Source organism: Ictalurus punctatus, chromosome 10 (assembly GCF_001660625.3).
Source record: "Ictalurus punctatus breed USDA103 chromosome 10, Coco_2.0, whole genome shotgun sequence".
NCBI lineage: Eukaryota > Metazoa > Chordata > Actinopteri > Siluriformes > Ictaluridae > Ictalurus > Ictalurus punctatus.
The window spans coordinates 19,676,196-19,700,397 of record NC_030425.2 but is presented as its reverse complement, the minus strand read 5'-3'; the positions used below and the strand labels follow the sequence as shown (position 1 = coordinate 19,700,397).

Sequence of the window (24,202 nt, the reverse complement as noted above, 5' to 3'; positions counted from 1 at the left end):
TAAAACTTTGAGGCTTTCAATTGCTAACAGTACCTCAATATACTTTATGCTGACCCCTAACATAAATCATTAACCTCATCTGTAAACTCCTAATCCATAACCCATAAAATTATCTGAAATACCAAACCCTTAAACTAACTACCCCTACCCATAAATTTACCCTCTAATCCTATAAATTATTTATCATGTATAAATTGTGTGGGCTGTAATATTTCAGTAATCCTGCAATAATATTTTCAGGGCACAGCGTGAAGGTGGCACTAGCGGAGAAGTGGCACACAGGCATCAACACTTTCCTGGCACAGAGTATCCTATCGCTTCAAAGAATATTGTTCTGGACATGCAGCAATGAGCTTCACAAAGATGTAATGATGCAGGGAATGAGAGAGAAACAGTGAAAGAGAGAACTACAGCGAAAGTGAGCACTAACAGGTGGGAAATTGATAACTGGAAAAGCCCGCACACTATGAAGTGCCAAAGCTCGATAGCGACGCAACATAGAAAGCAGACTGACACTGCCAAAATGGGCAAACTAAACATCACGTTGAGAATTATATTGTTACAATAGGTGCAAAATCATAATATGACAATACTGCATGTGAAAAGAAGACCCTTTTAATAATAAATGCGTTATTTAGCAAATAAATATGTGTAATCATTGAAGCAATGGTTATATAAATTCTATGGTTACATGTTTTAAAAGTATCAAGTTATAAAGTCACTGTCCTGCCTTTGGTTTACATCAAAAATCCGAGTGTTTTAGATAGTAAGCAACACAAACGATTTTAGATTTCCGTTATCATGCCATCATGTTATCATGAAAACAAACAAAAAAAAGGCTTGAAATATTTCACTTTATGTTTAATGAATCTAGAATATATGAAAGTTCCACATGTTTAATTAAATTACGGAAACAAATGAACTTTTACGCGATATAATTTTTTTTTTTTAGATTGTTATAGAATTGCACTGGTCTGAGTGTCTGATTTGGGGGTCAGCATAATCAGCATAGGCACTTGATAATTATTCTCATGCCATGGTTGTCTGTTAAATATCTGTAATATTGTATTGTGGTGATTAAGCCTAGTTAATATTTCTGTCGAAGTATTAGCTGATAGAAACGTTGGAAAGTTATTAATTAATGCAAAATTAATGCAAAATCAAGTCAACTCTGCAACATTCAGAGGTGCTTCCAATTTTTCTAAATTACCGCAGATTTGGGCCAAGACACAGAATATAATTTCATCACAATGGACATTCATCCCTAGCCCTCTTGGATTCATGCGCATCGAACATGAGTACAGCTGAAAGGTCTCATTTACCAACAGACATCACTGCGAAAGACGTAAGCATGCAGAATCAAATCACATCAAACCTATTTAAGGAAGGTACACTACTACTAGTCTACTATTACGTTGTTGCTAACAAGATAATATAATAATATTGGATAATATGAATTATTGTAGAGGTAAGTGGAAAAAAATGGAAGAATATTGTACACACTTGCAACATATTAATAATAATGATAATAATAATAGGAATAATAATCTCAGTCACTGTACACTAGGGATAAGCAATATGGCAAAAATATCATACCACATTTCTTGAAGGCATTTCTATGATACACAATATGTAATTTAATGCCTACAAAAATAAATGTATTCGTTATTTTTTTGTTATATCTTTATTTTCATTATTATAAAAAGTAAAAACAAATATTTAACCCAGAAAAGGAGAGAAAATCTGTTTCGATCATTTTACATCATTTTTAAAGTACGTGCAAAATTTCAGGAAAAAAAAATCAGCTGCTTCACCGGTTTGTAATAAAAAACAAAATTAAAAATGAATAAAAAGATCACAATATCTCAGACATCAGGAGCTCGGAAAAGCATACTGAATGTGACACAATTTATCCTGATATTGATAATAAATCACCCTGCCATTTACACGTACACATACATGTACAAAAAGTGTAGGCCAGAGAAAGGGAAAATTATGTATGTATGGATAAACTGCTGTGTCTGTCACTATTATCAAGGTAATTAAGCAGATGATCACAATTTACCTTCATGCTGTAAAGGAAAACCTCTAAAGTCCCTATTTCACTTCTTTTCTGCCTCATTACTTCTCACTCCCTCTCTGGTTAAAGGTAAGAGCAGAAAGAGGTGGAGCTGCAGGTAGTGTGTAATCACAGCGCTAGCTGATTTCTGAAGCTTTCTCAAACACACACACACACGCACGCACACCTGAAGTGTCGAGAATAATAAATACAGCATATCTTCCTACCCAATCATCAGCACCACAAATCAGCTGTCACTCATGGTCTAAAACGATTCACCACATCTCTGTTCATCCACAAAAATCAACTGCAAATTGCATCTCAATCTCTATCTTCTCTTATGCTTACTGAATAAAAAGCATGGCTATAAACACAGCAGTGGCCATCACAGGTCATACAGAGTGTGTGTGTTTGCGTGATGTACAAGTTAAACAAGTTCAAACAAATTTACAAATCAGTGAATCAAATACAGCTAATGCTCACAGTCGAGGTTTCACATGTGTATAGCAGCCAAGATGTATAAAAATTCTAAACTGTGTATGTGTGTGTCTGTGTGTGTGCGCGTGTGTGCGTGTGTGTGTACCTCTCTCGGAGGTCATCGAGACAGCGTTGCAGGTGAACCTCTCCTGCTGTGACGATTACATGCTCTCCACTCTCCTGGATCAAAACCTCCACACATGGGTCGGCCTGGTTCAGGAGACGCAACCCCCGCAACAGCTTGGGCATCTCGCCTACACACACACACACACACACACAGAGCCACAAGTGCAGCAAAGAAAGACGGACAGATAGACAGACAGACAGACAGACAGACAGACAGACAGACACACACAAATGAGATAAAGTTCCATACAAAACAATATGTGACTGAAACACTCTACAATCATCTCAGACATATTTGGTGCCTAAATTTGCTTCTTTATTTTTGTATAACAGCTATAATCTTAATGTACAGAATTATATTTGTGAGTTCACTTTGTGTAAACTGTGTGCCAATATCATTACCCACTCACCTCAAAAGTAGACATAAGCCTAAGCAGTTCCATAAAATACCACAGCAGCACTATTCCACCATTAGGCATCAGGCCGCACCTCCTGCTTAAGTCTAATGGCCTTTGAAATGGAGCAACTACTATTTTTAGCTCTTCAATGGCCATTTTTTAGGTAACAGGTAACACAGTATCAGAAATCACATAAGCAAGTGTGTTTGAGATGCTGAACACACTCCCACACTAGTGAGAGCACACAGGACTCTACTATAAATGTATAGTAACAGACACTAGGTAGTGCCAGGAGGCTTAGCAGCAAACTAGAAATGAGAAACCAGAGAAAACAGTGGGAATTAAATTTTTAAAAATTTATTTATTTATTTATTTTTTTATAAATCTCACTTCTACTGCAGTAGTGAAAAACTACTGCCGCATCTTTCTGTGGGTGATTTTGTGTTCCCTTATAAAGTGAAGGTATTACTTGCTTACTATCATGGCAAGCACTCCTAGTAATAAAATAACCCAGTGTCGCAAAATGGAAGCTAAAAATATCCCTATGGTCTGAGTTATTTGTTTAAGCACTGAGTAGTTGCTTAAATTTTGTGAAGTAGTTCTTGTGACTCATCTTTTCTTCCTTGCTCTGATAACATTTTGATGTTGATGAGTCATTTTGATGATGTCGCAAGTGATTAATTATGTTTTTGATATAAGCACCGTTGTTCTTGTTCAGCAGTGTCGATGTTTATGTATTGGACTGGAAATTGTGCTGATTTGTTTCAAGTTCAATGCAATTTCATTTGTATCGTGCTTTTAACAATCGACATTACCAACTCATCACAGGGCACAATCGTACACACATTCCAACCCCAGAGATGCGAGGCAAACATACTAACCACTAAGCCACCGTGCCTTCTACTAGTAATATACGAATTGCACTGAGAAACATCCCATATGCATCTTTAAACAGCTGACTATGAATCTTATAGTTATGTAAATTTATTTTTGACTTCAGTAAAGTGCCATAAGCCTGCAAGTGTTTACACACCATCTAGTGTTAACACTCCAAATTGTTTCTAGTTTTCTTCTAACCATAAATGACCTAAGTTAACCTTATGGCATTCTAAAATAATCCTGCATCAGCATGGAACAAGCTTTACCCCTACAATAAGCTGTGTGTGTGTGTGTGTGTGTGTGTGTGTGTGTGTGTGTGTGTAATCAGTCAGTTCCTTTGTGCTCTAAAACGGGAAACATTTAACCGTCATCTGCACTAATGAGTTCCATATGAGGGCAAGTATTACTGTGAGCTTCTTGTGGTTGGTATGGCATCTATGATGCTAAAGATACTTATGCCACACACATCAGGCCAGGAGTTTATGAGTTTATCTGGTACATACTGCTAATTAAGACTTAAAACATTCAAGCTGTTTGTATACTTAAAGTCAGAAATTAAAATGTACACAATTTGTCCACTATCCAAGACATGTTTGGTGTCTGAAGTTTGCTTCTTTATTTTTGCACTGGAGCTATAAGGCTAATATAGATAATAAGCATAAGCATATTCAGACTCGGGTTAAGCACATGTTCTTGGATACACCGATTAGCCATAACATTAAAAGCATCTGCCTAATATTGTGTAGGTCCCATTTGTGCCTTGAAAACAGCTCTGTCCCTTTAAGGCACGGACTCCACAAGACATCTGAAGGTGTGCTGTGGTATCTGGTACTAAGACATTAGCAGCAGATCCTTTAAGTCCAGTAAGATGCGAGGTGGGGCCTCCATGGATCGGACTTGTTTGTCAAGCACATTCCACAGATGCTCGATCAGACTGAGATCTGGGGAATTTTGGAGGCCAAATCAACACCTTGAACATGACTCTTTGTCATGTTCTTCAAACCACTCCTCAATAATTTCTGCAGTATTACAGGGTGCATTATCCTGCTGAAAGAGGACACTGCCTTTAGGGAATACCGTTGCCATGAAGAGGTGTACTTAGTCTGCAACAATGTTTAGGTAGGTGGTACGTGTCAAAGTAACATCCACATGAATGCCAGGACCCAAGGTTTCCCAGCAGAACATTCCCCAGAGCATCACACTTCCTCCACCAGCTTGCCTTCTTCTCATAGTGCATCCTGGTGCCATCTCATCTCATTGAAGGTGCTTTTGGCGGTGGACAGGGGTCAGCATGGGCACTCTGAATAGTCTGCAGCTACGCAGCCCCATGCACTATGTGGTCTGACTACTTTCTATCATGGCCAACATGAACTTTTTTTTAATCAGTCTGTGTTATAGTGGCTCTTCTGTGGGATCGGACCAGACGGGCAAGCCTTTACTCCCCACACGCATCAGTGAGCCTTGGGCGCCCATGACCCTATTGCCAGTTCACTGGTTGTCCTTCCTTGGACCACTTTTGGTGCTGTTCACTTGCTTCCTAATATATCCCACCCCCTTGAGGGATATTGTAACAAGATAATTAATGTTTCTCACTTCACCTGTCAGTGGTTTTAAAGTTATGGCTGATCGGTGTATACCATTCAGGTTATGCAAATTACCTGCATGTAGTTCACACTTCCAAGGTTCCCAGATTGTTCCTGATTAGAAATGTAGTAGATAGGGGGCTTTTCAATTTACAGCTCAGTTTATTTTTTTTTACTAATTCATAGTTTTATCCTCACACTGAATAGTGTCACACTATATGGCCAAAAGTTTGTGGACACCCGACCACCACAACCATATGTGAGCCTTCCCCAAACTGTTGCCACAAATTTGGAAGCACACAATTGTATAGGATGTCTATGCTTGCATTTCCAAGCTCAATCAATCAGTTCATTATCTCAGTAAAACTATGTTTTTTATCTTGGGATCAAATAAGTCTTGATTTTGAGAATTTTATGCAAAACCTCTGAACTTTTAAGGTATAAACCATTAAAGTTCCATGCATTTGAATACATGATATAATAATTAAATAATATCTGAATTCTCACAAAGTACAAAAGTAATTCTGAAGTTTGAAATACGTTGTAAGAATTTGAAACAAAATCTGGTGTTTAAAACTGAAAAACATGCTTGCATAAGAGAGGCGAGTCCTGCTTTTTTAGCTAAAATTTTATTCAGCCAAATTATGTTTATCTCTGCTAAGATATAACTTGCACAGATGGAAGGACTCTCAACTGTTCACAGCCAAATTTGCTTCTTCGGGCCAGAACAGCCATCTTCACACTTCTGTTTATATCACTTTTTGGTGGGTGTATGAGTGTCATGCAAATACTTACTGGGATGTTTGGGTTCAATCGCCACTCTGACAATGGGTGTGGTGTCGAAGTTGAGTGGTGTGAAGGGGGGGCATGCGGCTGAGGTTGAGATGGTGGCTGACTTTAAAATATACTCCCCCATCCCACCAATTCCTGCAGAAACAACAAAAAAAACAGCACCACGCACTGTCAGGAGTAAAATCACCCACAATGCAACATACACAACACATAACAACTAACTACAAAAATGGATGACTTTTTTACAATAAAAGAAAAGTTTAGGCAAGAACTCAGAAAGGAAACACAATGGGGTGTGTTGTTATAGAAAAATAATCAAATAACCACCCTGAAATTAAGCAAGGATGTGTGTGTGTGTGTGTGTGTGTGTGTGTGTGTGTGTGTGTGTGTGTGTGATTTACACAATCAGTTTGCAGGATGCAGAGGTTGCAAGCTTTACTTACTTGTTCACTAAATTAGCCTCAAAACTCCATGTCCTGGCTGACAGACTACATTTACGTTAAGGGTGAAATTGTGCGTCATTTTAGGGCAGACTGTCACTTGAAGCACCAATGGCTCCTGCAGAGAACAACATCTGTGTGTGTTTGTGTGTGTGTATGTGTGTGTGTGTCAGTGTAGAAGTAATTGAGCATGCTTGGACATGAAATAAAAACAACCAAACCACACCTGTATTTAGTGCACATCAATAAGATATGTGAGAATGAATGGACAAAAGAAGCCTCTGTCATCCCACAACCCACTCATCTGCTCATGTAGATAAACATCTTACGGCTTTCGAGATCTCCACTGAACAGTAAGAAATTAAAGTGCTGAGTACAGCTATTTGACAGCTATGTGTGCACCGATACTGCACTGGGCAGTGACGATCTATCAGTATCATGGAATATATCATAGGATAAAAGAATCAGAAATTAATATAATGCCCTGCTGCTACAGAAAATAATATGAGAAATGTTTCCGAAGAATCATGTGCCCCTTGAAATGCTACAGATTTAAAACATGTAAAACATTGCAGAGGAGAAAATGGGAGGAATCATTAATCATGACAATGCAATAAATGTTTAGGGCATAGAAAAACCTGTCAGAAGTTGCTACAACTAATTTTTGGTAAACAGGCCTCCTGAAATGAATGCTTATTTTATCTTAAGTATTAATAGCTCCTTTTGCCACTTCTTCTGAACATTTTTGAAATGCTTACTTAAAAGGGTTGTAATGATACACACAGGATTTGAGTCAATTCACAATACTGGCTTCATGATTCGATTTAACTCAATTCTCAGAGTATTTTGTACAACATTTTAAAAAAGAAAAATGATGATTGAAAGACACTGTTTTCTGAATCATAAACAATGCAAAACAATGCACATTTTTATAAGCATAAAAGTACATAAATAAAAATTTGCTACAAAGAGAGGTTTAATATTATAAACGAAATGACATACAGTTTCAAAATATCTTAAATAAGGAAATGAATACAAACCCAATTCCGAAAAAGTTGGGACGTTTTGTAAAATGTTAATAAAACAGAATGCAATGATTTGCGAATCTCTTAAACCCATATGTCATTCACAATAGAACATCAATCATCAAATGTTTAAACTGAGGAAATGTACCATTTTAAGGAAAAAATAAGGTAATTTTGAATTTCATGGCCGCAACATGTCTAAAAAAAAAAAAAAAGTTGGGCAAAAAATGTTCAGCAGAAAAGTTCAGAAGATATGTTCAGCAGGAACGTTCAGTAGAAATGTTCAGAAGAAATGTTCAGCAGAAATGTTCAGTAGAAATGTTCAGTAGAAATGAAACTGGAGATTGTTTGAGCTGAAATAAAAATAAATAAATAAATAAATAAAAATAAATAAAGTTGGGACGGGGACAACAAAAGGCTGGAAACGTAAGTGTTACTAAAAAGAAACAGCGGGAGGTTAATTGGCAACAGGTCGATAACATGATTAGGTATAAAAAGAGTATCTTAAAGAAGCAGAGTCTTTCAGAAGTAAAGATGGGAAGAAGTTCACCAATCTGTGAAAAACTGCGTCTACAATTTGTGGAATAATTTCAGAATAATGTTCCTCAACATAAAATTGCAAAGACTATGAATAGCTCATCCTCTACAGTACATAATATCATCAAATATTATTTATTATGTCCCAACTTTTCTGAGATGTGCTACGGCTATCAAATTCTAAATTATCTCATTTTTTCCTTAAAATGGTACATTCACTCAGTTTAAACATGATATATTTTCTATGTTCTACTGTGAATAACATATGGGTTTATGAGATTTGCAAATCATTGCATTCTGTTTTTTATTTACATTTTACACAGTGTCCCAACTTTTTTGGAACTGGGGCTGTACATTTATAAATTCTCCCAAAAAACTGATTGAATGAACAAAGTAATTCACTGAAACATAATGAGCTCCATAGCAACACTGAGGTGTAATTTTTTTTTGGAAATAGAGTTACAAAGTCAGCTAAAATGCCCGATTTCTGTGGCCTCTTTCTCTGGAACTGTATATTATAGAGGTGTCGAGCTGGTGTTGTCTGAAGATAGCTTTATAATGGTTATAATGTGATTGCGTAACCATACAACCTATAATGCGTGTCAGTTGTTGTGATCTGGAGCTATCTGTCACTTTACAAGTGCAGATGATTCCTGGTAATGGCGCAGGCTCTCCATGAAAGAATGTGATCATGTGACCAGCATTTTAAAATATCAACCTGTGATCTGATTGGTTTCAGGGGAATTGTGGGTGAGATCTTGCAGTCTATAGTGACTGCAGAGATAATAGTTCATCTTTTCAGAGTCATAGACTGAAGCAATGAATCCCTTTATCTGGGGCAAAAAAGCTGCATCACAAGCTAACTAAATATGGCTTCAGGAACACTCAGTGACAGAAACACTGACAAAGCTGAGCAAAGTACAGAGAAGTACAGCACATTCATATAATTTTTTGTAACTGTTAGTACAAAGCACCATCACTTCACATTTAAGCCCGGTTGGAATAAGGGGTATTACCACACTAAGGTGCATGTAATAGCAGAGCTGAGGAAATAACACAGCTATTAGCATACATTGTAGCCAAAGGCTAACTGTATAGGCTATTAAGAGTGGTTGTTAAGGCAACACTCACTTCCACCACCACGCCCTTTCTCTGGGAATTTGATCACCCTCTCATAGTCTCTGCTGAATGAAATTAACCAAACCTGATAAACTAATGAGGGCTAAGAGTGATCCTAATGTGATCCTCTGTTTTAAACTACATTCTAGCTAGCATTCAGGTCTCTGTGCTGCCAGCTGCAGTGAAGGAGGAATGGAGGAGAGATCTTTATGAGTCCACAGGAAAAATACAGAGACTTTAAAATAACACAAACAGGGATAGTCCGCAACCAGATGATTATAGTGCCATCTGCTCACATATTCTATGACTCTATTGAATTCTATTTGATTTGATTCGATTCAACGCATCATATCTAATCTCCCAAGGAGAACATACAAAACTCCACACACACAGTAACCCAATTTCAGAAATGGACCAATACAGTATTTAAAATTAGCATGCAGCATTTGCTCCATCATCCAGAGATCGTGTTTGGACCCTGACAGTACCACAGCAATCCATGGCCAGGGAGCCAAGGGAGCAAAACTGGCCATGTTCTCTGGGTGGAAGGGATGGCATAGTCTTTCTTCCCTATCAATTACAGTGACACTAGCCAATCGAGGCCATCTGTGAGCTCATATATGCAGAAGATGGCAGACACTGCTTTTCTCTGAATGTTACACTGCCCTATTATGCAGCATGAGCAGCAGTTTGGAAAGGTGTGGTTGGGTGGCTTCATGTGTCTTGGTGTGGTTGGCTTTTTTGACATATTTGGACAAGCAAACATTTGATCCTCTTTACAAAAGTGCCTATTAATAAAGTTGATACATACTATCAAATGAAACATAAAATTTACATTTTGTAGTAAATTAACAAAAAAACAGATCAGTCACATGGAAAAAGTAAGTACACTCCTACATTTATCACACCTTCAAATCCATAAAATTAGAATCAGGTGTTCAAGATTGGGTGCCAGTGATTAGAACCTGCTTAGGGAGTGCAGGTGGATCCTGTCTTGTTTATAACTCTCTCATATCTAGTGTCTGGTGTTCCCTTTGTTATTGAGGTGTGTGGTGTCACCATGCCAAGATGTAAAGAGTTTTGTAAGGCCTTCTGAAAAGTCAAGAGCAGACCATCTGATGCAAAAAGAAGTCTCCAAGAATGTCCAAGTTTCATCACAGGATCTGCTAGTAAGTCTTGTAACTGTTGGTGTCAAAGTACATGCTTCTACAATCAGATTTTAAGAGATTTTGCACAAATTTGACCTGCATAGGAGGCGTGCCAGGAAAAAGCGTTTGCAAGACTACAGTTTGCCAATGAGCATATAGGCAAAGACCAGGCCTAGTGGTTTTGTTCAAGTATATCAACTTTATTAATAGGCACTGTTTCAAACATGATCAAATGTTTGCTTGTCCAAATATGTCAAAAAAGCCAACAATTTCCATGGGGTGTACTTATTTTTTGACATGACTGCAATAGGGGAGAGCTTGCTGGTTGGTGGGAAGTGGAAATACGAAATAAACAGGTACAAACATGCAAAAATTTGTTAAAGGAAATGAGTTACAAGACTGAATAAACATGTTTATAGATATAGCCCACATCCCAAAAACATGCCAGTGGGTGGACTCTCTACTCTAACTGCTAGGTAGGCTATCGATCCACCGTGACCTCGAACAGGATAAAGCACTTACTCAATATGAATGAATGAATGATAAACGTGAGCTGAGCTGAGCTGTATCTAGTTTGTCACAGTGTCTCACATTCAAGTGAAGGTGTGAAAAATTATTATTTGTTATCTGTAAAGAAGTGCCAAAATAGACTTTAATACTAAGTCACACACTAAGATTGAACAGAAGTCGCATCATGTACAATTACACCTACAGTGACCAAGAGTGAGAAATGTTGCCATTTTTTTCAGTTCACGCTTCTGGTGTCTTATTTATTTAATCATGGATATGAATACTGCTCCAAAGGCAGCTTTAACTCACAGCATAGAGATCAGGCTTTTCTTGAATACTTCTTTTTTTGGTCTCATTGGCCACTGACACACAGATGCAGCTTCTAAATATAAAACTCACATTAAACCATACTGCTTTTGACTGATGGCTAATCAGTACGTCAAATTGAGAGCGTGGGTACGAGGGCAGGGCTGATTGATGCATTTAAGTCAGACAGTCATCTCAAAGCAGTAGGCTAACTTTTCTGCCTTTTAGCCATGTTCATCATCCATACTCCAATACTGGCAGGACAAAAGCTAAGTGTGTGATTTAACCCTGAGAAATGTAAGGGGAATTCTTTTTGCAGTTCTAGCCAGTGATCACTGTGCCCTTATAGTCTGAAAGATAAATGTTCCACACTGTCTTCACTCTTTAAACCTAAGGGGCTAATCCAGAATATCCTTACTCTCAATATAAATGCACTAAATAGGGCAGGAAGTATTGGCGCTCTTTGTAGGTAGGGATTCGGCCTCTGCCTAATGATTCTGTCAGGTCGTTCTGAACAATAAAGTAATTTCCAAATGCAGTCAGGACACGTCTGCTGGTGACTAAATAAATGAGTCGATCTGCAGAGACAAAATAAATAAATAAAAATGCCTCATCTTACAATAATTCTATATTGATTCAGAGTACTGAGCCACACAATGTCCCACCAAGACCTTTTATTCCCCAGTGTGTGCACACACCAATCTTTCTAAAATACAACATTTCTAAAATACATCCTCAATTTAGAAAAATCTGTTTAAAACCTTTTATATATTTACAATTCATATACATCCATTCATCCATCTATTTTTCTGTACTGCTTATCCTACACAGGGTCCCGGGGGAGCCTAGAGCCTATCCCAGGGGACTCGGGGCACAAGGTAGAGGACATCCCGGACGGGGTGCAAGCCCATCTCAGGGCACAATCACACACACATTCACACACTACAGGCAATTTGGAAATGCTAATCAACCTGTACCTGGAGGAAACCCCCGAAGCACGGGGAGAATTCGAACCCCCAACCCCAGAGATGCTGGGCAAATGTGCTAACCATTAAGCCATGGTGCCCCCCAGTTTAATGTATATAATGCTATGAATTCTAAAGTATTTATTATTATTATTTTTAAACACCTGACATTGATGAAGGACGCTTGCAATAACATTGTTTGAATCCCAAAAATAAAGGAAGTAATCACACTCACAGAAGCCCATTTAGATCATGGTTAGAATTCAGCAAACTGGCGGACACAACAGTTACCTGACTGAAAACTGAGATTATAGTGAAGATTCTTCACGCTAATCTGTATCTTTCACTGATTTTGTGTACTGTAACTGAAATTCCTACCATTTTCTTACACACTCCCCATATCTGATATTTTTTACGCACTAATTGAGATGTACACAATTTTTTAGCATCTGAACCATGATGTTCACCAGTTTTGTGCAGACAAAGGCTGGCAGTATGCTTCAGAAGAACATCCACTGAATATACAGTTGTTTTTCTAGAACAGTCTGCTAACTGGTTTGGAGACAGCTGTGAGTTAAGCAGATTTCTTAACATCACAGTTTTGCCAACTCCGGTATTCACAGACCACTTTTGAACTGCTTCCACAGGAAACTGTGTTTTTAATATTGCCTCAATAAAAAATGATTGCATGACATTCCTTTTAAATAGTATAATGCATTTTGAAATAATAAGCATGTTGGTAGGCTTTAAAAAGAAATGTATTGGGTTTGAAAGTAGCAGATTTGAGCCTCTAGCCCAGTTCTTCTATTCGCACAGTCACTTAACACCTTTACACTGACTTTATCTCAGTGCAATACTTAATTACACTATTTGTACTGTTTTTCCATTTATATTTTCACTTCTATTGAACATTGAACTTTGTATATTGCATTCTTATTATGCTTACACTGTATGACCAAAAGTAAGTGGACATCTGACCAATCACAGCTGTGTGTTTGTTGAACATCCCATTCCAATTGTAGTTACCCATTTGCAGACATAATAACCTCCTCTCTTCTGGGAAGGCTTTCCCTTGGATTTGTGCTCATTTAGCCACAAGAGTATTAGTGAAGTAAGGCATTGATGTTCGGTGAGAAGGTCTGGGGTGAAGTCAGTGTTCCAGTCCATCCCAAAGGTGTTCAGTGGGGTTGGGATCAGGGCTCTGTGTGGGACACTTGAGTTCTTCCACTCCAACCATGGCAAAATATGTGTTCATGGAGCTTGCTTTGTGCACAAGAGCAATGACATGCTGGAGCATTCTTGGACCACTTAATTCTGGTGAAGGGAAATCTTAATGCTACACCATACAAAGACATCCTATACAATTGTGTGCTTCCACCTTTGTGGCAACAGTTTGGGGAAGACCCACACATGGCTAATGATGGTCAGGTGTCCACAAATGTTTGGCGATATAGTGTATTTTATTCAATTTCAGTCATATTTGGTTAAATTAGGTCAACAGTTGTTGCTCTTGTGTTCTGTGCCATGATTTATATGTAATCAATTTACCCGATGCTTGCCATAAGCATTTCAATGTACATACTGTATGTCTTGGCATACTGTGCAAATGATAAATATTGACTCTTGGACCTCTTGACAATGCAGACATGACAAGGGGGAAAAAACAGCAGTGAGATGGCAATAAAAGATGCACCAATGCAGTAGAAAGAGATGTCTGTTGCAATGTAACAGCAAAAAAAACAATCAATCAAAAAAACCCACAATCAATCAACCAAAAGAACATAAGAGATACTAAGTTTTACACTTGAATGTCTTTGTAAAAGTCTTGACAAAAGTGTCAACAACCTGCTGTTCTTTGCAAGATACCATGTGATATTTAGACCAATCACAGACAGGGTGGAGGTCTCAGAACAAAACATGCTTGAAGGCTGTGGCACACACCATATCTTTCTTACTTTAAAGACTTTAAAGCTTTTTACATAAAAAACCCCCGAATAAAACGTCTTCTGTTTGAAGTACATAAACAAGCTTTATTGTAACATGCCAACCCTAATGTCCACACAATTGGAATATTTGAAATTGAATTTTTTTTTTACCTAGCCTACTAGGTTTTAATATTATAACTTTATTGTGGCAGTGTTCTACTAACAAAACAGCTTAAGTTGAGTCACGATACTGTACACATAGAAACCCAACAATGTCCTGAATAATCTTACAACAGACTTGCATCGATAAAGTACAGATAATGTATCAAAAATCTTTCTGAATCTAATTATAAGTGGAAGTATCTAAAAATGTAAAGGAAAAAACAAAATTGTACTCAAGTATTAAAATTAATGTCATGTTTTCGTGTGAAAACAAACATGTATTACTTAAAAGTACCTAAAACAACTATGATATAAGCAACTAAGCTGTGAGTTTTTTGGTTATGCACGTGACTAACGATACATAACTTGCTAATAAATGAATCAGAAGTAAAATATTATGTACATACCCAATATTTCTTTTACTTAGCCTAAGAGGTTTAAATGTTAGAATTTTATTGTGGCAGTTGTATAGTGTCTTACTATCAAAAAAGCTTTAGTTGTACTGTCCATTTTATCTCTGTATCAGTGTTATTGTAGAAAGATGTGAATTGTTTGCCCAGCAGGGGACTCACACCGCTCCCCTTTCCCATCACTCTGCTCACCAGCAGCTAAAACTGAGTCACGATACTCTACATACAGAAACCCAACAGTGTCCTAGCTAATGTTATAACAGACTTGCATAGATAAAGTAATTCATTTGTTTATACTGATTGAATATGCTTGATAAGTCGATTGATCGACTGACCAGGCAGACAGAAAGGGTTAATAAAAGCCTAACCGTAAGCTCCAACCTAAACTATAACATTTTACAGTTCTCTGTAGTCTAACAATAATTTAAACCAATGTTCTGTACGCTGCTGTAATATCCACCCAGATGTCTGCACCTTGATATAATCTACACCAGTGTCAATGAAGCCACAGCTGTACTGGAACTAACAATGCTGTAGTGCATAGAGAGAGAGAGGTCTAGAAGAGCAAGCTGTATTCACTGTGTAACTCAGCCCTGAGTCAGGGCACTTCATCTCAGACTGGCTTTATTAAAGGACTATTTTAGCCCAAGCCCTAATCCTATTGATGCGGCAGGCACCTGGAGGCAGTAAAGTCTGTAATAAAAAAGGATTAACGCTAATCGCTTAGTGTTTTAACCTGTGCAGGCGGCATAAGATTTGTTGGTTTGCTAACATTAAACGCTGAAATGTCTCATGAGATTTGTATCTTGGCACACTTATAACATCATTAGTGTACTAGATTCACAGAAGAAGCTGACATTTTATTGGAAACTAAAGCAATTATTCTGTGTTGAGGACATAATGCGAACTTAAGTAGAAGTACTATCATCTAAAGGAGCGGTTGTTCCTTCAAATGTCTAAATATGAGTTTTTATTGTAGGGACTTCTGCAGGATGTTGCACAGATGTCACATTTCGCAAAGCATGGGAAAACAGGAAGCTCCTTCCTTTTCAAGGAGGAAAAGTGTCTGGGATGAAGTCATTTCTTCGTCCCACTTGAGAAACACGGATGACTATTTCAAGTGTTTATCTCATCAGACGTGCAAACAAGGTGATAACATTTAATATGCCGTGCTTTAGAGCGCTTTTCATAATGATAGCTCTCTCTCTGGGGATTACCTTCTGCCAAAGGCTAATAATTAAAAAAAAGCGGTGAACCAAAACAAAGCAAAAATATGAAAGTCATGAAGTGCCGTCAGGAAGAGGGAGAGATTTTAGAAGCGACTATGGTAGAGGGATATCGCATGTCTTGTGATAATGACATCACCAGACTCAGTCATCTCCTCTTTTCCCCTGCAGCACTAAAGTCAGGCATTCTCTACTTGGATGAAGTGACCAGACAGAACACAGGAGCTGTTTTGTGTGTGTATATATGTGTATGTCTATACTGCTGCTTATTACCCCCTCTGGTCCATGAGTCACACTGCCATTTTTACTTCTGTTGAGGTTCTCTTCACCATAACCACATCATCTACGGCTATCGGGGTGGAAAAAGTACTGAGAAATTACACTTAATGACTTAAGTATAGATAATGTAACAAAAAGCTTACTCAATTAAAAGGGGAAGTATCTAAAATTGTACTCAAGTGAAAAAAAAAAAGCTACCCCAGCATTAAAAAGCAAAAAGGCACTGTTTTTAACTGACAAAATTAAGTTAATATAATGTTTTCATGTGAAACCAAACATTTATTACTTAAAATTATATAAAACAACTATGATATAAGCAACTATGCCTCAGGTGTTCTGGTTATATGCAGGACTAACATTACGCAATTTGCTAATAAATGAATCCGAAGTAAATTACAACGTACATACCCAATATTTACCATCAGCTAGAATTTGACTTGCTGTCTAATCTAAACTGGCATTAGCAATGAAAACAGGCCAGCTTAAAATAAAATAAGCCTAAATAAAGCCACTTAATTTTAGAAAATTAGCTAAATTTACCTCAATATGCTTTTTCAAACAAGATGGAGTTCATGTCTTCTAGGAAGGCAAAGGAGACAGCTCATATTATAAGAGTATTCGTATACTCCAGCACAATTACATATTTTACTGAGGTAGGGCCAGGAGTCGATACTGCAGTCCCTTGTCTTATCTATAATCAAATGCATAGATAGCTAGAGTGTTAACTACTGTACGTTCTCTAGCATTATTTAGCATTTATGGCATATCAGCGTCAGAGCTTTGTACAGAAAGTCAGAAAGTTGATCTCCATGTGAGTGCCTTTAGGACAGAAGTCTTTGCATCTATTATTTATATAAACTTCAATTTTCTATAAACATTATCTCCAGCATTTGTCGAATTCATCTGTAGTTATGCCACTTGATCAGTTGAAGTTTTAGCCTTTCTTGCTAAGTGGGGTTGAGTGATAAGACGATGTGAGTTATCCTTCAAGCTATATCAATGCAATAACTATATGTAGTGTCATTAATAATAATTAAAAATCCATTATAATGATGATCTCTTCACCCTAAACATGTTTTTTATATCTTAAAAATTATGTCCACCAGTGGTTGGGGTCACAACCATAATGTCTACCATTAAAAAAAAAAAAAAAAAAAAAAAACCTGTAAACATTATCTCTACCAATTGTCTACTCAAAATATAACATACACTGTTTTTTTTTAATTATTATTTTTTTAAATTCCATATACATCATCTCCACCAGGTGTCTGTAGCACAACTATGATATCCATTGGTTTTTACTCTCTACCCTTAATGTTCACCAGATTTTTGTACCCTAACTGTAATGTCCACAGGTTTTCAGTGCCCTGTCCAGAAGGTGGACCAATTCTTTGAATTCTAACCATAACGTCCACCAGTTGTCTGAATTCTGCACTCTAATATCCACTAGCTTTCTGCATCTTAAAATCACGTTTACCATAATTACGCCCACTACAGATTACCTACTGCAGAAACATTACTTCCACCAATTTTCTGCAACCTAACCCTAATTCTCTCCAAGTTTCAGAAACCAGACCTTAAAAGAAAAAAATTAATCCACCATGAATCACAGCATGCCAATATTCATAATTAATATGATCAGTAGTGCATAAGATTTATTTTATGATTACATTCTAAGTTTTTTGGTTTACATTTTTTCATCAATAGTTAAGGGACTTCTAATTTACCCACAATGATGTTCTATATCTGTTGAGAGTGGCACCAATGGAATCAACCCTTTCTTCATCTCAAGAGAGTGATGCATTTAGTCCTTTATTCCATCTGTACACTCTGCTCAAACTGAATGTCCAAAGGTTAAAATTTCATGCTAATACCACCATCAAAAACCCTTCTGCTTGTCATCTCGTAGTGATGCCGAGTCATACCGTGTTATATATGAAGCTGTATTGCATTCTGGAACATGGAGTCCAGCATTTGCCTGCTCCACTACTTCTACAATACAACAAAACCTAACTACTACCCCATATATTTGAGATTGTTTGATATTTGAGATATATTACATGCCATTGTACCTGTGCTAACGACGTACTCCAGTGATGTCAGAGGGGCAGACAGCTGCAATCTTTTCACAGAAATAATTAAAGTACCGCAGCCAGTAACAAATTAGCGCCTAAATCTCTAAGCGCATTACAAATATTTCAATATAAATATATTTAATATGTTACAGAGGGAACATTTCCATTAATGTGCTTTCCTTTAATTATTCATTCATTCAAGTATTCATTCACTGCCACTTTCTCCAATAGAACAGGCCCGAGATCAACAGCTCAGAGCAATTTCAGCCTTAAAAAAAAAAATTAGACACACAGCTCACATGGCGTTTTAATGAGTCCTACATAAATTCACTCAGGCTTCAGCGCACATATGCTTCTTATTCCCAGACTGCAGTTTCTAGGCCGGGGAAAGACGGAGAAGAAATAACAAGAGCAAATGGGTAGGGGAGAAAAAAAATTTGGTGTGCTGAGTTTGGTAAAATGGTCCTTGATGAGAAAAATGCCAAAATCCTGACCTGGCTGCAATCTATGCTCAAGATCTGTCCTAGTTTCATGCAGCAAACGTCTCTAGCAGAAACGTGCATCCCCGACTTCACCCGCCTGTAAAACACAGGGGCTCTTTTAGCCATCCAGCCTGAAACGTGAGAAGGTAATTACTCAGAGGTGACTGGGTCTCGGAGGCATTCCTCAACAAAGACGGAAAAGGGGGGGTGATGGTGAAAAAATATCCTGAGGAGAGGAACATTCTGCTTATACATACTGGAACCTCAGGAAAGCTGTTTAAGACGTTCGGAAATCTATGGCACATATGAGACGAAAGATGATGTTTTCTTTCTGATAAGCAAGAAATATTACCTATTGAGCAGAAGATTTAGACCTAGCTATACCAGTGCGCTAGTAATTAATCTCTAGTTATATCACTTGACTAGTCAAAGGGTTGAAAAATCAAGGACAAAAACAAATTTTAGCCTTCTTCACTAACTGGGGTTGAGTACACAGATGTATACACAATAGTAAGAGCCAGGTGTGCGAGTTATTCATCAAGCACCTACAATACAATAACTACCTCTAATATCATTAATATTTATTATACCATGGCGCCACTGAATTCTCAATTCTGGTTGGTTAGAAGTTGTTAATTTTCTAATACAGCATGACTTACGTAGACTGCAGTTTGGCTAAAGGTTTATATAAATGTGTATGTTCTAATATGTTATCATTTCTATAGTAACCACATACACACGGACTTGTATGGTGGATGATTCACATAAACAGATTTAAAAAACACATGTAATTGCTGATTTTGTGAAGATTTCTGTAAGAAGACGATTATTTAGCAGTAATGGAAGGAGTCTCAAGTGTCTTTGTATTAGTCAGAGGTAAAGCTGTTCCTTTACGTTTTCCAACACAAGGGATGTTTATAGCTACTATAATGTAAGTGATTACAAAACTAACTTCTTGTGAACGTAACTGTAAATGGATACAATGTCAATTATGTAGTGTTTTTAATAAATTAAAAATGGTTAGCTGTGGTTTAAGAAGAACGAAACTCTTTGGAATGTGCTCTTATTGTAAAATAATCAACTTCAGGGTTGTAACAGTAACTCTGCTTTGTGTAAGGTGGTATCATATAATCCCACCATTGATTTTTTAAATTTTACTATAACAGCATGCCTGATTATGTTTGTTTCTTACTTAAAAAATCCATTATCCAAATAAATAAATCCAAATATGATCAAGTCCTTAGGTAGTTTGTCTCATTAAACATGCGTTTCATGATTTTCTCTTTTTTTTTACAGATATATTTATAGATTCATATTACTTGCATTAATGTTTATGGATTGTTTAATCAAAGTCATGTAGACAAACCACTGAGTCTACCACTGAGTTTAATCATTCACTGTGCATGTCAGATGTTAACATCTGGTAACATTTAACAACTACATAATAATAAAACATTCCCAATGCATACATATTTAAATTCATATGCTAATCGTTTAAATTCACATGCTAATAGTGGAAAAGTATCTTTGCTCCTGCATCCGTTTTTTCACAGAGCTGTTATCATGTAGATTCTAAATAGTTAAATAGTGCTAAATATGAACATTTCATAATAGCGTCTCATTTCCTGCCCTTCAAATAAAAGTGTCACATTGTAGTCACGCAAACAGAGGTGTGAGGAGAGAGAAAAGTCTGGTCTCGCGCCGTCTCTGGACGCTGGGAACGTGTGAATCATAGCTCGCACACATGCTGCCAGGAGCTGATGAAAACAGAGTTCGCAGTCATGTCTGTCATTTCAAACGTCTTCCTTAACACTCAGCACATGTAACGGCACAGGCCTCAGGGCCCAGCTGCTCAGACTTATGGGAATCTCTGCTTGTTTTCACTTCTGCTCGTTCAAATGCAAACATCCACGGCTCAGTCGAAGCGTGCTGGTGGTGGGACATGTCTGTGTGCGGGTACTGTTGTTTGTCACTGTGTGCTGAAAGCCCAACTTGATCCTGGGTCAGCGCATGTGAATCTAAAGTGTTAATGTTAATGCGATGATAAATCATGGTAAGATGATTAGAATTACTACACCTACTTTACATGCTCAGTTGCTACCAATACACAGATGCCCAGACTTATTCTGCCTGATAAATGCTGCTTTTATTTGCTTTAATGCAATCATAATGGTCTTTTCACCCCTTGCAGATCCAGGTCCACTGCTGATTCTGGTCTTCTTGCTAATTTCCCAAGAATTGTGGAAGTAATACAGGAATAAAACTACTTCTTTTTCAAGAAACTAGGAAAAATATCAGAGCTTAAAATAACATCTCTTTTTATTAAAAACCCCCAGAACAGGAGTAGAATAGGAGCTTTCACACTTATTTCAATGCATCTCTGTTTGCACCAGGGTTTCAAATATGTGACATGCTTTGTTTTTTTGAGTATCCATCTCAGTTAACATCTAAATGACCAATTGAAAGTGCATAACATATTTCAATTTCAGTATGCACCCAGTGGGTGCCAGAAATATCCATCAAAACCTTACATTTCCCCTTCCCCCGTGTGTTCTGTGAGAAAAAAGCAAAGGTTTCTGTAATACACTGCTACTGTGATATTAACATGGCCTACGATTTTAAATGGATAATTTAAACGATTAAACTTTGTTTTTAAAGTGATGACATAATTTCTAATGTATTCCTAAAGATATTGTCTAATATTTAACATGTCTTACTTGTACAAACTGTTCATCTGGTAATTTAAATCCTTTTTTTTCTAAAGCACTGTTCCTGAGGAAGCACAGTGTTATTTAAAACTTGACACAAAAGCAAAAACCCTGTGTTTGGCACAGTCTGTAATGTTCGTCTGCAGGAACCCAACTCGGCTTATCAGAGATGCTAATTAATGTTTTGTACAGCCAGTGCACCTCTCTCACGCTCTCTTTAAAATGATTTGCTTTAAAAATAAACAAATATACAGTGTGTGTGTGTGTGTGGGGGGGGGGGGGGGGGGTGATTATGAAAGGCACTCTACTATTCCTGGTAGTGTACATTGGAACGCAGGAAACAGGAACGCTGCCAGAAGCTATGCATCTCATTCGTAACAGGTCATAACAGCAAAAGTGCGCTCCACTAAGTACTAAAGATGCTTGCCATGAAGGGGTTGAATAATTTTGAAACTAGAGAAATCATTATAAATGGGGAAACCACTTGAGGTTGTGTTGAACTATTCGTTGTGTTGAACTATTTCAATTGCTTTTGTTTGATTTGTTCATTGCAAACAGCTGAAAGTCTGTACATTTTGACAATCAACCTGATTAGCAATGGGGGTTGAATAATTTTGATTGCAACTGTGTCTATATTATACATATATATATATACATATATATATACATATATATATATATATATATATATATATATATATATATATATATATATATATATATATATATACATACACACACACACACACACACACACACACACACACACACACACACACACACACACACACACACACACACACACACAGACAGAGACTGAGAGAAAGAGAGAGAGAGAAAGAGTTTTCCTAGGAACAAAACATTATGGCAAAAAGTCCTTATTTCATAATCTGAACATGACTGGGGCAAACTTCTTGACCATTTCAGGTCTTTGGCTGTCACACAAAACAAGTGCCATCGCACAACATTCATTGTGAAGTACTCTGAAAACAGTGTAGGATTAACTGATAATAACTGTGCAAATCTCACAGGGAACAGGAATATAACAGAGCTGTCTGCTAATGTTTTCCGTCTGAGTTCAAATTAGCCTGTGTCAAGCAGTTAAATGTCCCATAGGACGAATAAATAATAATAATTTTTTTATTTATTGGCAGTCTGGAATGCCGTTTAAAACTTTGTATAGACCAGGATTTGGCCTGCAGGCCGCTTGATGGATATGTCTGGCCGGTACGATGTTATTGGAGATAACAGAGGTCTAGCACTCCTACAGCTAAGATTTCTTCTCAGATAACAAACAAGTGTTTCCTTCCATGTGCTCTTTATGAAAAAACACAAACAAGACACGCCGTAAATGTCCAGAGGGTCAAAGGCCAAAGGTTATCGTCAGAATCTGCCTGTTTCCGTTTTTAACATTTTTTTTTTTTAATTACACAGTTTTCTGAGGTCTAAAAGAGTACCTGGGACAAGCAATCTGGATTGAGAAAAAAGAAAGAAAGAAAGATGTGTGCGTGTATACACACACACACAAAATATATATATATATATATATATATATATATATATATATATATATATATATATATATATATATATATATATATATAAAAATAAAGAGATCGCAGTGACTCAAGGCCAGAGAAATCTCCCCAAACCACACAGTTGGCCAAGGCACAGGTTATATAAAGAGCATTTTTTCCTCTGCGCACTTCTGGCAGCTGCTGTCGTTCTCAGCTGTGGTTGTGTGTGTGTGTGTGTGTGTGTGTGTGTGTGTGTGAGTGTGTGTGTGTGTGTGTTCACTTTAAAGGTGGCGCTGCCATGGCCCAGGTAAAAAAGAACCTCTGAATAATAATCTTACCTCTCTGTTTCTTTCAGACTGTCTCTGCTTGTTCCATCATGTATGGTATCTAAAGTACAAAATTTTTTAACTGCTCATTCCAAAAGTTAATTCCATGACACGATAATAATATGGGTGAAAAAGCACTGAAGCCATCATGCTCACAGGAAGCACGTGTTCTACAAATTAAGGAAATTCCCTTACATTGTTAATCGCAATCATAAAAGCTGGCATTATGATATTTCCAAGAAACTCTAGAGGAATTGAAATTCTTTACACCAGACTGTTGAAAATTAGCATATAAAGAATGTAGTGTGATTGATAAAAAGCGCTAAGTAGCTATGTAAGGAATAAAACACAACAGGATTGAGTGGTGTGACGCGGTGTATTCTAACACCACAGCAAATTGACAATAATAACAATTTCTTATTTATTGAAAAAAAAATGTTTTGTTTATTAATCCATTCATCACTACATTTATAGTTGTGGAACATTCTCAAAAGACGTCTGTCCCTATTATCACTTACATTATAGCAGCTACTGTATAAACGTTCCTTCCTTAGCTGGAGAGATAGCTAGGGAAGTTAGTTCCTGCTTCAATATTAGTGCTAATGCTATTTAAACAAAACAAACAAAAAAAAACATGGCTTTCTTATTTGATTAAGATCGGAAGTAAGCTAGTAAACAACGCATTAATCCAAAAGAACGTATTACTAGAACGTACATTAAGTATTCAA

At 37.2% G+C, this 24,202-nt stretch overlaps 1 protein-coding gene across 4 annotated transcripts in view; it reads right to left on the bottom strand.

Moving 5' to 3' along the window:
* efl1 (elongation factor like GTPase 1) overlaps positions 1 to 24,202 on the bottom strand; it is a 149,875-nt gene that overhangs the window by 24,645 nt on the left and 101,028 nt on the right. For all 4 annotated transcript variants that reach the window (XM_017478430.1, XM_017478431.3, XM_017478429.1 and 1 more), the window contains exons 16-17: positions 6,318 to 6,449; positions 2,643 to 2,790 (exon numbers count right to left, since the gene is read on the bottom strand). In XM_017478430.1, the coding sequence (XP_017333919.1) occupies positions 2,643 to 2,790; positions 6,318 to 6,449 (280 nt within the window). The remainder of the gene's footprint in view (positions 1 to 2,642; positions 2,791 to 6,317; positions 6,450 to 24,202) is intronic.